The sequence below is a fragment of the Peromyscus maniculatus genome, chromosome 1 (assembly GCF_049852395.1).
Source record: "Peromyscus maniculatus bairdii isolate BWxNUB_F1_BW_parent chromosome 1, HU_Pman_BW_mat_3.1, whole genome shotgun sequence".
In the NCBI taxonomy this organism is placed as follows: Eukaryota; Metazoa; Chordata; class Mammalia; order Rodentia; family Cricetidae; genus Peromyscus; species Peromyscus maniculatus.
In genome coordinates this window covers 9,296,276-9,311,380 of record NC_134852.1, presented here as the reverse complement: position 1 = coordinate 9,311,380, position 15,105 = coordinate 9,296,276, and the positions used below count along the sequence as shown (strand labels likewise).

At 37.9% G+C, this 15,105-nt stretch overlaps 1 protein-coding gene across 1 annotated transcript in view; it reads right to left on the bottom strand.

The window, feature by feature from the left end:
• Nucleotides 1-12,782: 12,782 nt before the first annotated feature.
• Nucleotides 12,783-15,105, bottom strand: part of LOC102909377 (killer cell immunoglobulin-like receptor 3DL1) — a 39,649-nt gene continuing 37,326 nt past the window's right edge. Inside the window, exons 6-8 of the mRNA XM_076563425.1 lie at nucleotides 13,611-13,709; nucleotides 13,032-13,078; nucleotides 12,783-12,929 (exon numbers count right to left, since the gene is read on the bottom strand). Coding sequence (XP_076419540.1) covers nucleotides 12,783-12,929; nucleotides 13,032-13,078; nucleotides 13,611-13,709 — 293 coding nt within the window. The remainder of the gene's footprint in view (nucleotides 12,930-13,031; nucleotides 13,079-13,610; nucleotides 13,710-15,105) is intronic.

Here is a 15,105-nt window from a genome sequence, read left to right as displayed (position 1 = left end):
TTTCTAATTCCTTAGGGGTTATTGGTCTATTTATATTGTTTGTCTGGTCTTGATTTAACTTTGGTATGTGGTATCTGTCCAGAATATTGTCCACTTTGTTTAGATTTTCCAATATTGTGGAGTACAGGTTTTTGAAATATGACCTGTTGATTCTTTCGGTTTCCTCATTGTCTGCTGTTACATCTCCTTTGCATTTCTGATTTTGTTAATTTGGATGCTCTATTTGCCTTTTGGTTAGTTTGGATAAGGGCTTGTCTATCTTGTTGGTTTTCTCAAAGAACCAACTCTTTGTTTCATTGATTTTTTGTTTTGTTCTCTTTGTTTCTATTTTATTGATTTCAGCTCTCAATTTGATTTTATCTTGTATTTATTCCTCCTGAGTGACTTTGCTTCTTTTTGTTGTAGAATTTTTAGCTTTGCTGTTAAGTCACTAGTGTGAGATTTCTCCAACTTCTTTATGTGGGCATTTAGTGCTATGAATTTTACTCTAAGCACTGCTTTCATAGTTTCTCATAAGTTTGGGTATGTGGTGTCTTCATTATCATTGCATTCTATGAATTCGTTAATTTTCCTTCCTTCCTTCCTTCCTTCCTTCCTTCCTTCCTTCCCTCCCTCCCTCCCTCCCTCCCTCCCTCCCTCCTTTCTTACTTTCTTTCTTCTTGACATGTTGGTGATTCAGCTGAACATTTTCAGTTTCCATAAGATTGTATGCTTTCTGTAATTTTTGTTGTTGAAATCTAACTTTAAGCCATGATGGTTCGATAAAATACATGAGGGTATTCCATTTTTTTTGTATTTGTTAAGATTTGCCTTGTGACTGAGTATGTGTTCAATTATAGAGAAGGTTCTATGTAATTCTGAGAAGAAGGTATATACTCATTTGTTAGGGTGGAATAATATATATATATATATATATATATGAATCATAACATCTGTTACGTCCCTTATTCATCTGTCAAGTTTTGATCTGGCAGATCTGTCTAGTGTTGACAGTTGAGTGTTGAAGTCTCCCACTATTAATGTGTGGGCTTTGATATGTGATTAAACTTTAGCAATTTTTCTTTACATGTGTAGGTACCCTTGTATTTGTGGCATAAATGTTCAGAATTGAAACTTCATCTTGGTGGATTTTTCCTGTGATGAATATGTAATGTCCTTCTCTAGCTCTTTTGATTGATTTCAGTTTGAAGTCTATTTTGTTAGATATTAGATATTAGTATACCAGCTTGCTTCTTAAGTACATTTGATTGGAAAGTCTTTTCCCAGTATTTTACTCTGAGGTAGTGTCTGTCTTTGAAGTTGAACTGTGTTTCTTGTATGCAGCAGAAGGATGGGTCATGATTTCTTATCCCTACTTTTATCCTCTGTCTTTTTATAGGTGAAATAATTCCATTGATATTAAGGGATATTAATGACCAGTGATTGTTAATTTCTGCTAACTTTTGGTGGTAGTTTGTGTGTATTTCCCTTCTTTGGGATTTACTGCTGTGGGGTTATCTATTGCCTGTGTTTTCATGGATGTATCTGCCTTCTTTAGGTTGGAATTTTCCTACTAGTATTTTCTGTAGGGCTGGATTTGTGGATAGGTATTGTTTAAATCTCATTTTGTCTTGGAATGTCTTATTCACTCTGTCTATGGTGATTGAAAATTTTGCTGAGTATATTAGTCTAGGCTGGCATCCATGGTCTCTTAGTGTCTGCATTACATCTGCCGAAGAACTTCTGGCTTTCAAAGTCTCCATGGAGAATTTGGGTGTTATTCTGATGGGTATAACTTTATATAACTTGGCCTTTTTCCTTTGCTGCTCTTAATATTCTTTCTTTATTATATAGGTTTAGTTGTTTAATTATTATGTGGCAAGGGGACTTTTTTGGAATGTCTAGTCTATTTGGTGTTGTATAAGCTTCTTGTATCTTCATGGGTGTTTTAAGTTGGGAAAGTTTTCTTCCATGATTTTGTTTTATATATTTTCTGTGCCTTTGAGTTGGTATTTTTCTCCTTCTTCTATCTCTATTATTCTTAGGTTTGGCCTTTTCATGGTGTCCCAGTTTTCCTGGACATTTTGTTATGACTGTTTTAGGCTTTGGTATATTCTTTGACTGATGAGTCTCTTTCCTCTATTGTATCATCTACACTAGAAAATTTCTCTTCCATCTCTTGTATTATTTTGGTTATGCTTGCATTTGTGTTTCCTGTTCACTTACTCTGATTTTCTATTTCCAGCGTCCCCTTTGTTTGTGTCTTCTTCATTGTTTCTATTTCACTTTTCAGGTCTTGAACTGTTTCCTTCACATGTTTAATTGCTTGTTCGTTGATTTCTTGGCTTTCTTTAAGGGATTTATTGGTTTCTTCCAATTTTTTGTTTTTCTTTTCCTCAATTTCTTCAACAGAATTTTTCATTGCTTCTATAAAGCTTCTGGCATCTTCATTAAGTTCTTTTAAAGGCTGCTTTTAAGCCGGGTGGTGGTGGTGTATGCCTTTAATCCCAGCACTTGGGAGGCTGAGGCAGGCAGATCTTTGTGAGTTCGAGGCCAGCCTGCTTTCCAAAGTGAGTTCCAGGAAAGGTGCAAAGCTACACAGAGAAACCCTGTCCCGAAAAAAACAAAAATAAATAAATAAATAAATAAATAAATAAATAAATAAATAAAATTAAAGGCTGCTTTTCTCTGCTTCTTCTAAATTGTGATGTTGAGCTCTTGCTGTTGTAGAAGGTGATGCCATATTGCTCTTTTTTGTTGTATGTATTTTTGCATCGACGTCTACCCATCTCTTCCTCCAATTGGAGTAAGATGTGCTTATGTCTGACTGAGCTGCTATTTGTCCACTCTGTGCTTGCTGTTTCTGTGTCTCAGGGGGCCCCTCTGGGTCCATTCTTAGCTCTTGGTCTAATTGGATTTGGCAGATTCTGTATCTCAGGGAGCTGCTCTTAGTCCAATTCAAGCTAGCTGATTCTGTGGCTCATGGAGTTGCTCTTGGTCTTATCAGAGTTCTTGTTCCAGTCATCGCTGGCAGATTCTTTGTCTCAAGAAGCCTCTCTTGGTCCAAAGAGAGCTGGCAGATTCTGTGTCTCATAAGCCACTGATGTTGCAGGGTGATGAGTATTGGTTTGGGGTTTAGGGTGTGCTTCTTGTAGATTGCTGGGTCCAATGGATAGTCTTGGTGGAGAAGCCTGCCTGTAGGAGATATCCCTGATGACCAGCTTGTAGGGCAGATTTGGGTGGGGTTTCCCTAAGACTGGTTATGTCCTAGAATTGGTGTCCTAGAAGTTTGTATAATTTTCATACATATGAATTTTTCTTTTTTGAAATCAAGTTATTTTCTTAGTGTACAAAAGAATGGGATCATGATATTTTCATAGTACACACTGTACCATGTTCTTGTCTCCTCCGTCTAATATCTTCTTCACTCTTCTTTCGCACCTCAGTTTTTTGCTACCTATTCCCAAAACATCTCTTGTGTTCTTCTGATTTTACACCACAGGCATATAAATACAATTGTCTAATTTCACCATGAGAAAACACATATTTCTTGTCACACATTCATATTTAAATCATGATTATGCCTTTGAAAGAAAATGTCATATTATTCTTAAATATCCTAACTTATTTCATTTACCTTGAGGATCCCCAGGGCTATACTTTTTTATTTTTATCCTTGTGCATGTGTGTCTGTACGCTCACATGTGTGTTAGATACCCTCAAACGGGAGTTCTAAGTTGTGATCCAGCACACATGAGTGAGAAGAACCGAACTCAGGCCCTCTGCTATAGCAAAGCACTCTTAACTGGTGAGCCATCTCTCTAGCCCTGTTCTCAGTAGTTTTGAAGCCATCACTTTTAGTCTGCATATTTTGCACAGCTTAAAATTCAACCCTGGGTCTTGTATAAGTTATCTGCGCACTCTACAAATGAACCACATCCCCAGCACTTTTTAGAAGACATTTCCTTCTATGTAGCAAAGGCTGGTCTGTGTATTCAAAGTTGTCTATTGCTTAATGCCTGGAAATAGTCTTTGTGTCTTAAATATATTTTTAATTCCAACCCACCAAGTGCAATCAGCAAATGTGGTGTATCTGAAAAGAGATTAAATAGGAACAAAGAAAAACCAATATACAGGTGGTGTTTTTTGGTACCATTTTCCTCTATTATCATGTAACTACATTATGGACTTTCCAAATTAACTCAATATCAACTTATTAAATTCAGATGGGCAAATGCATCAAGATGGTCTGAATGTCTAGAAACTCCCATGGCCTTCAGAGCAGGGCGGTAGCTCTGATAATGGCTAATTCTCCAGCAGTAAGGCAAAATCACTAGATAATCTTAGAGCTGGATGGGACCTTTGGCATTGTCCCAGCATTTTTTCAAACTGAAAGAGATGTTGAACTAGAATTTAAGCCTTCTAAATCTCCCCTTATGTATGACACCTTATCTTTTAAGGCCATCAGGTGAGTGTGATTAAAAAATAAGTATAGAACTCACAATGTGAGGCATAATGTTCTATTTGGTTGTTTGATTTCTCTTTTGTTCTAACATCCATCTCTCCATCTTTCTCTATATATCTATAAACTATCTATTTGTATGTATGTATGTATGTACCTATCATCTATCTATCTATCTATCTATCTATCTATCTATCTATCTATCATCTATCTATCTATCTATCTATCTATCTATCTATCTATCTATCTATCATCTCTCTATCTCTCTATCTTTCATCTATTTATCTATTACCTATCTATGTAATATCTGTCCAATATCTACCATCATTTGTACTGTCTAGTCTATGTCAACTTGACACACAAACTAGTGTAGGCAAATTTCAAAGCAGTCTTATTTAATAAGAAACATGGAGCCAAATGTAGGGGTGAAAGCCTTAGAGGTCAGGGAAATAATGAGAGCCACCACGTAATCTAAACTTACCACACTGTAGTGTGGTACTGCTGCCTGACTTTTGTATTAATGGCTTGCTATTTCCTCTGATCCCCAGACAAATTTTACTTATTAACATACAAATAAAATATCACCACAGTTCAGCACAAATAAAGTATCCCCACAAACTAGAGTTGTCTGAAAGTAGGAAACCTTAAATGAGAAAATGCCTCCACAAGATCCAGCTTTAAGGCCTGTTCTAAATTGCTTATTGATGGTGATGGGCCCAATCCTTGGTGGATGATGCTGTTCCAGAGGTGGTGGTCATGGGCTCTATAACAGAGCATGTTGAGCAAGCCATGAACAGCAAACCAGTAAGCAGCACTCATTCAAGGCCTCTGCATCACCTCCTGCCTCCATGTTCCTGCCCTGTTTGAGTTCCTGTCCTGACATCCTTTGAAGATGAGCATCAATATAGAAGTATATGTGAAATAAACCCTATCCTCCTAAACTTGTTCTTTGGTCATGGTGTTTCATTAGAACTATAGAAACCCTAGCTAAGAAATTATCTACTAACCTTTCATCCACCTACACAATTCTGTTCCTTCCTATTTACCTGTATATACACATGCATGTGCCTTATAAATAAAAACATATAAAAACTAAATTGCCTAAAGTCCTTTCTGATATAGTTGGAATGAGTTATTTCCTTTTATTAGATGCTCACCAACTTATGTTTCAAATTTTTATTTTTTGTATATGGGTGATTTACCTGAATGTATGTCTGTGTACAGTGGGGACATCTGGTACCTGAAGACTCCAGAAGACAGCACTTGATTCTCTGGAGTTGGAATTACAGGTGGTTGTGAGCTGCCATGTGGTGCTGGGAATTGATTCCAGGTCCTATGGAAGAGTATCGAGTGCTTTTACCCACTGGGCTATTCTCCAGTCCTGCAAACAACTTTTTTATAAGCAAAATATTCTTAATTTAATATTACCAAATTATCCTCAAAATAAATACATAACTTCTTAATTTAAAATAATGTTATTATTCTCAAAATGAAGACACTTGGGGTCAGTCATAACATAGGGGTTAGAGTTTTACTTGGATGGGTAAAATTAGTTTTGTTTGTATTAAAAACCATGAACTTACTGGACAAAGCAGGTGAGTAGAGGGTCTTTCTCTTTCAATCCCTTCTCTTCTCCCTTGCATCTTACTGGACAGTGTCATCATTTGAGGATTCCTATACTCTTATTTATATTTTTTAAATTCATTCACTAGTTTTTCCAGCCAAATCACAGTGTCCCCTCCCTCTTTTCTATTGTCCATTCATCTAACCTTCCTTCTTCCTTCCATCCACTTCTCCTGTCTCTTCAGAAAAGGGTAGGTTTTCCATGTATATCACCCAGACATGGCACATCAAGTTACAGCAAGCCTATGTATCTCCTTCCTGTTAAGGCCTGATTGGCAACATAGTAGGAGGAAAGGGTTCCAATAGTAGGTAACAGAATGGGAGACAGCCCCTGCTCCCATTGTTAGGAGTCCCACAAGAAGATCAAGTTATAAAACTGTAACATATATGCAGAGGGCCTAGATCAGTGCCATGTAAGCTCTCTGGTTGTCATTTCAGGCTCTGCACGCCTCTCTGAGTCCAGGTTGTTCATATCGTGGGCTTTCTCGTGGTGTCCTTTAGCTCTCTTACTCCCACAATTCTTCCTCCCTTCTGCAACAGGATTCCCTGAGATCTGCCTAATGCTTTGTCTGTGGACCTCTGTGTCTGTGTGTTGACAAATTTCTAAATTAACTTATTAGACAAAAAATGTGGAGACAAATATAGGAGTGAAAGCCTTAGATCATGTAAATAGTGAGAGCCACCAGCCAACCTACCTCACCTATTCTGCAGCTTCCAAATGCCACGACTTCCTGTCTACCCAGGCTTTTATTGCCTTTCTGTTCTGCCCTCTCATTGGCTATCTAGCCCAGATACCTCATTTCCTCTTCCTACACAGCTCTGTTACTTTCTGTCCATCTGCACAGACCTCCAGATCTCTATGGTGGTACTGAAATGAAAGGTATGTGTCACCATGCTGGGCTCTATTCCCTAGTGTGGTTTTGAACACACAGAATACCTGCCTGCTAAGTGATAGGTTTAAGGGCATGTGCTGCCACTTCCTGACTATTGTGTTTACTTAAAATGGCTTACTATTTCCTCTGATCTCCAGGGAAACTTTATTTATTAACATACAAATAAAATATCACCAAGTGTGTTTCCATCGGTTTCTGGGTGATGCCTCTCTGATGACAACTGGCCTAGGCACCAGTCTATGAGTAGAGTAGAATATCATTAGGAACCATTTCATTGACTTTTTTGCAAGTCATATTTAATTTTATACTAAGTTTTTGGTGTATTAGGCCTCCACATTCTGGTCTTTCAGGCAATGCAGGATGTGGGCACCCTCTCATGGTATGAGTCACAAGCTACATCAGTAATGGGTTGACCACTCCCATAATTTTTGTGCCACCTTTACCCCAGCTCATCATGATGGCAGAGAAAATTGTAGGTTAGAAGTTATGTAGCTGGATGGGCACCCTTGTTCTTCTACTGGAAGTCTTCCCTTGTTAAGGAGATGGCTGGTTCAGGCTCTGAGTCCCCCATTCTTTGAAGTCTTATATAATGTCACTCTCATAGATTCCTGGGTGTTTCCATTGCACAAGGTTTTATAGATCATTCCAGAGATCCCCCTGAATCCAAATGTCTCTCCAAACACTCTTTCTCTCCATTTTCTTCTCACTGGATCCCTTCTGTTCCCACGAACACACTCATAATCCACCACCCCCTTTTACCTATGATGTCCATTCTATTTACCCTTCACAGTGAGATTTATGTGTCTCCATTGAGCACTGATGGTTACTCCTTTGGGTTTGTAGATTACAGCATGCTTTCCCTTTACTTTATGACTACTACACACTTAGAAGTGAGTAAATATCAGCCGGGCGGTGGTGGCACACGCCTTTAATCCCAGCACTTGGAAGGCAGAGCCAGGCGGATCTCTGTGAGTTTGAGGCCAGCCTGGACTACCAAGTGAGTTCCAGGAAAGGTGCAAAGCTACACAGAGAAACCCTGTCTCGAAAAAAACAAAAAAAGTGAGTAAATATCATTTTTGTCTTTCTGGGTCTGGGTTACCTCACTCAGGGTGATCTTTTCTAGTTCCATCCATTTGCTAGCAAATTTCTTGGTGTCATTAATTTAACAGCTGAGTAATACTATATTGGGTAATTGTAACACATTTTCTTCATCCATTCTTCATTTGATAGAAATCTAGGTTGTTTCCATTTTCTGGATATTGTGAATAATACTGCTATGAACATAGTTGTGCAAGTGTCCTTGTGGTATGTTAGATGGTCCTCTGGGTATATGCACAGGAGTGGTATAGCTGGGTCTTGAGGTTGGTCAGTTCCCAATTTCCTGCAAAACCACCATATTGACTTCCAAAGTGCCTGTGCAAATTTGCACTTCCACCTGCAGTGGAGCGGTGTTCCCCTTATGCCACATCCTCTTCAGCATAAACTGTCATTTGTGGTTTTGATCTTAGCCATTCTGCCAGGTGTAAGATGGAATCTCAAAGTCATTTTGATTTTAATTTCCCTGATGGCTAATGGTGTTGATTATTTTTTATGTGCTTCTCAGGCATTTGATGTTCCTCTGTTTAGAGTTCTTTATTTAGATCTACATCCCATTTTTAATTGGATTATATGTTATGAATTCTAATTGGTCATATAATAAAAACTCATTGCTAGATATTGGGGTAAATCCTGAAATATTAGAGGAAACAAGCCACAGCCACTTGTCACCGTGTCAACTCCTCAGCTCATCCTGTCCCCATGAATCCTCTGACTGAATTCCTCTGAGTCCTCAGCCAAAATGCTCTAGTTCCTGTATCCTCAAACCTTCTATGCCTTCCTCTGCCCATACATTTTACTTCTTCCCTAATGCTGCGATTAATGTCATGTGCCCTTCCCAAATACTGATAGCAAAGACATGAGATCTCAAGAATTGGGATTAAAGGCTTAACTCTCAAGTACAAGGATTAAAGGTATGTGCCACCACTGCCTGCTCTCTTTCTCTGCTAGATTGAATCAATTTCATGTAGTCAATGTGGCTTTGAACTCACAGAGATCTAAACAGGTCTCTACCTCCTGAGTGCTAGGACTTAAGGTGTATGCTATCACTGCCTGGCTTCTGTGTTTAATCTAGTTCCTGTTTCTGCCTTCTGAACCCCAGGAAAGCTTTATTTGGTATACAATATATCATCACAGGATTATTTGATTATTTTGATGCCTGAAATCAGCCTTCTGTTAGATGTGGATTGGGTGTGTTTGCTTGTTTTTTTTTCTAGAGATTTCAGGTATCTTGTTATGTTGCTAGTGTGACATCTTTCTAATTTCTTTATGAAGACACTTAAAACTTTCCTCTTAACACTGCTTTTATTATGTCCCATAAGTTTGGGTAGTATGTATATTCATTTTCATTCATTCTAGGAAGTCTTTAATTCCTTTCTTCATTTATTCTTAGACTCAGTTGTGATTAGGCAGACAGTTATTCAGTTTCCATGACTTTCTAGGCTTTCTGTTGTTTTTGTTATTGTTGAAATACATCTTTAATTCATAGTTTTCTGAGAGGATGCAGGGGCTTATTTAAATTTTCCTGTATCTGTTGAGAGTTGCTTTGTGACTCACTATTAAGTTTAATTTTGGAAAGATTTGATGGGAAGAAGGTATATATTTTTGTGTTTGGGTCAAATGTTCTGTAGATATCTGTTAGACCCATTTGATTCATAAAGCCTGTTAGCACTATTATGCCTCTTCTTGTTTTGTCCTGATGACCTTTTCATTGGGGATAGTGGGGTACTGAAGTCTCCCATAATTAATGTGTGAGGTTCAATGTGTAATTTATGCTTTAGGTATGTTTCTCTTACAAATGTATGTGCCCCTGTGTCTGGGGCATAGATGTGAAGAATTGCAATGTCCTCTTGGTGGGTTTTTCCTTTATTGAGTTTGAAATATCCTTTTCTATCCCTTTTGATTAATTTTTGGAGGAAGTCTATTTTGTTGGACATTAGAATAGCTACATCAGTTTGCTTCTTAGGTCCATTTGCTTGGATACACCTTTTCATTCTTTTCCTCTTGGACAATGTCTATGTTTAGTGTTGAGGTATGTACCCTGCATGCAGCAAAGGGATGGATTGCGTTTCCATATTAATTCTACTAGTTTGTGTCTTTTTATTGGGGAATTGAGTACCATTGCTACTGAGAGATATTAAGGACCACTGCTTGTTAATTCCTATTATTATGTTTTTGTTGTTGTTGGTAGTGTGTGTGTGTGTGTGTGTGTGTGTGTGTGTGTGTGTGTGTGTGTTTCAGATCTCTGGGATTTGCTTGTGTGTGTTTATTTATTGCCTGTGTTTTCATGGATATATTTCACCTCCCTGGGTTAGAATTTTCCTGCTTGTACCTTATCTAGGCCTGTATTTGTGCATAGATATTGTTTACATTTGACTTTGAAATGACATGTCTTGTTCCTTCCATCTGTGGTGATTGAAAGTTTTGCTGGGTACCATATTCTGTGCTTGCATCTCTGTTCTCTTACCGTCTACAAAGCACCAATCTAGGCTCTCCTGGCTTTTAAAGTCTCTATTAAGAAGTCATGTGTCATTCTAACAGTTCTGCCTTTATATGTTACTTGGCTTTTTTTTCTTTGCAGCTTTTAATAACCTCTCTTTTTTACTGTATATTTTGTGTTTTGATTATTATATTGTGTGGGAACTTTTTTTCTTTTCCTATCTATTTGGTGTTCTGTAAGCTTCTTGTTCCTCATAGGCAATTTTCTTTAAGTTGGGAAAATTTTCTTTATGATTTTGTTGAATATATTTTCTACCCATTTGAGGTGGGGTTCTTCCTTTTCTTATATTCTTCTTATTCGTAGATTTGGCTTTTTCATAATGTCCCAGATTTCCTGGATGTTTTCTGTTCAGAATGTTTTAGAATTAACATTTTGTTTGGTGGATTCATCTCTTCCCTCCAATATATCTTCTATGCTTGTGATTTTCTCTACTATCTCATATATTCTGTTGGTTATTCTTGCATCTGTAGTTCCTGTTCACTTACTCATATTTTCTATTTCCAAAGTCCTTCCTTTTATGTTTTCTTTGCTGCTTCTATTTCCATGTTCATGTCTTGAAGAGTTTCTTTCACCTGCCATTTTTTCTATTAGTTTTTTGGCATTATTTATGAGATTTATTTATTTCTTCTTATGTTTTATTTTAGCCCACAACGTCAGAAGAAGTCTTCCTCTTACACAAGGCAAGGTTGGATCTAAGGACCCAGGGTAAGACACTACTCATTGCCAGCTAAGATTCCCTAAAGCTGAACCAACAGCTCCCAACTGCACTCTCTCCCCTGAGCTCCAAATTCCAGACCACAACTTTCTCAGAGAAGTTTTACTATACTAGAGACCACACTGTGCTAGGAATCCCAGAGAACAAGCAGTACCCAAACACCTCAGTCAGGTAATTTTTAAATGCCAAGTACCTAAAGTAAACATTCTGTCTATGTGCAAACAGAATGTCATCTGGTACAAAACAAGCTTTTATTTGCAGAAACAGAAAAAGAATTATTAAATTTATTTAATACCAGGTAATGACAAAAATAATCACTAAGTAGACTTTAACATTTGCAAATTCAATTTTGATATGTAGTTACTTTTTTTTTCCAGAGCTGAGGATTGAACACAGGGATTGAGCTTGCTAGGCAAGTGCTCTACCACTGAGCTAAATCCCCAACCCCAATATCTAGTTATCTTAATCACAGAAATTTTAAACTTTTAAACACATAGTTAGCCGTCAATGTGACATTAGCCATCTCAGATACTTATGGGAACATGGGTGACACAAAATTTGGTGCACCCCCAACTACCAATGTCAGTGTGTGTGAAGATAAAGAAAACCTGCATCACTGCATATTGTGCAGCTTGGTTAACTGGAGGATCTCCTCAGCTTTTGTTATTACTCATATGAAATTAGGGAGGACCCTTCTGCATTCCATATATTTCACAATCTTCCGGAACCTTTTGAAGTTTAGTTTAGTTCTTGTGACTTAATTATTTTTCTTCCAAAAGGCAATGTTCCAATTCTGAGGAACTAACTTTTCAACAGGAAAGTAATTGAAAAAGAAGAGAATGAGGTGCTTATTCAACCACACCTTAGAAAATGTTTCGATAATGGGGATGTATACATTGAAATATTTAAAAAAAATATGAGGATGGTTCTGGTTAGAGAAGACTTTGACATACAGCAATTGGGGTATACAGTATAGCAAATGGTAAAACCCAATGTTAACCGTAGGCTTTCAGAATGATAACTCTAAGAGCAGAGTTAGAAAGATAAGATGGGGTTACTGAGTGTGAATATGATATATATGAAATTGTTTTGAAACCCATTATGTTGTATAACATGATTACATATTAGTAACATACACAAATAAAAAGGTGAGCCTCTTGTTGATCTGCAGTTGTGAGATACTCAACATGGTTAAGGCTTCAAGTACATCAAGAACTTACAGCCAGTCAGGTTATAGAGGTCTGCCAGAGAGAAATTAAATAGAGACCCATGAACTAAGGAAAAGAGTTTCATTTCTGTTGAGTGGGTTGCAAGGACCATAACCTTTGTAAGTAAAGGAAAGCCACTTTCAGAACCATATTACAATGATGAAGCATAGTCCCAAAATTAGAGACCTCTGTCTTCACATTCCAGCTTTTGTTTCACTGCATCTATTGGTCTTTACTGGAGAAGGGACTGTGGTCTTCCTCAGAACTTTCTTTGAGAATTCATGGGATGACCATCTTTCATCTCAGTTTAACATTTCCTGACTTCCATGTATAAACTGGGATGTGTGGAAAATTCCTTGGGAATCTGGGAATCGGGAGTGGTCAATTTTTGTTTGAAGATCATCTGATCAAATTTTAAGTATGTCACCTCCTGCACTTCTTCTCTTTCAGGGTCCTAGAAAGAGGTAAACATTAAGTGATATTGTGTACACATAATCTTGCAGAGAATAAAGGTATATTAGACTGTATGGAAGAGAGAAGACTCAGTACGACCTACCTGTCTGTTCAGTGTTGCTCTTGCTTCAGAGTCTTGACCCATGATGGCTGCATTTTAGAAGACAGAATTAATCAAACCCATGTAATAAAGTACTTTTGCACTCTCATTTCAAATGCAAGGTACTAGTGAGAGATATGGTAAAACCCAAGATTGCTCACCCACTGCAAATTAGAACTAGATTTTCTACATTGCTGTACCCTAGAAATTCTTTCTTCAGCACATACTCTCTGTCCTCTTCCTTCTTTCCACCCTCTCTCCTTCTCTTCCTCCTTCTCTGCCTGCCTCCCAATCTCTCTCTCTCTCTCTCTCTCTCTCTCTCTCTCTCTCTCTCTCTCATTATACCTTCTCCTTGATATTAGTGCATGCTTTGGATGCAAAGATGCATTGAGGAATTATTCAGTGGTCTGAAAACTGTGGGGAAGAGCAAGGGCTGTGGATTTTCTCTAGAAAGCTCTGTCTTAGTTTTCCTGTCTTGGTCAAAGTATTTTCTTATAAATTAAGAAAACATACCTCTACTTCTCTGCTCTTGTTTTCTCACACTACTCAGATGACATTCACTGGCTTGGTCCAGAGACTTACCCTTTTTGGCAGAGCACCAAGAATAAAGGAGGATGATGAGGAAGGCAAGGATCATCGTCACTGACAGTCCAATCAGAATATGCAGGTTTCTGTGGTTCTCTGGAGGAAGATGTCAACCCAATACGAGGTATATCTCAGTACCCCCATTTTGACAGATTATATAGTAGTTATTGATTAATAGGTAACTGATAAAATATTGCTTTAGGACAAGAGTCTTGATGGAGAACCCACTAATAAAATCTGCTCAATGGAAACAGTATTAAATGGACTTCTAATTAATTATCATTATACCCAGATATGACTATATTTCTCAACTCTCATTAGAGGAAACTATATTTGGTATAGATGGTGATTAATGCAGATACCCACAACTGGGCAAATTGTGGAGATGAAGAGACTGTAGAATTATGGCACTAAATGAGATGTTTACATCTCAAATCGGTCTCCAAATGTTTAGCATCATTTTGAAAGATATGGGGGAAGAGATTGCAAAAAGAGGCTATGGGTAACTATAAGAAATCTGTCTTCTGTACAATGAGGGCAGGTGAAAAATGAACTTCACAGGAGGTTGAGATAGCATGCCCAAGAATGGTGCAATTTCAAGCATGGCCAAATGTCATCATGGAGAGTGGAGGTGGACATGAGGTCCCATCCCTAGTCAAGGGGCTATGGGCTATTGGTGACTGTTGGAGAATGAGTGTCAGTTTCAGGAGTGTTGTTACTAGTAAATTGACTATGCTCCAGCAGAGGTCCACACATCCAGGAATATATAGGTGTTATGCAAGTGGCAAAAAACCACAGGACCCTAGGTTCAAATCACATGTTCAGTAGCTAAATCTGAGATTGATATCAGTGCTCATTAGATCTGCTTTGCTTCTGTGACACCTTGAACTAAACATTTAATTCTCTTGTCGGGAAAAAAGGAAGTCAAGTCCAATCTGTCAGAAGTAGTATTTTTTTATATAAAATACTCCCTTCTGCTCACTTGTTTCCTTCTTCAGTCCCCATCACCTCCTCTCCAGGAGGAACAGAGCTAGAATGAGAACTTCATTGCTCCTGGGGAGGGAGAAAATTTACTCTGTTTTTCACTTACCAAGGTCTCAGGTACAGAAATTAGAGATGAATAGTCATTAAATTTCCCATGCTGCTCTAAATAACATCTAATGTTGATGAGATCAAGAATCAGAGAGGGGAGACAATGATGATAATAATACAGAGTCAAGAAGGAGCTGAGACAAAAAACAAAACTAAACAAAGAGCTTTTGGTCCCTAAGTTTCCACATTAGAAGAGGAATCAGTTACTCACTAGTTTTGGAGTCTGGTTCTGTGTAAGAAGTAGTTTCTTGTTGATTTAATTAGAGAAGGGGACAGGAGAGGGAGAACGTTCCTCAGAGGCTGTCTGCCTTCCCCTTAAGGAAAGTTTTTTAAATTTGGACAGTGAACACCACCCACTCTACCTCTTAGTGCTGAGCCTGTAGAGTTATAGGATGACATT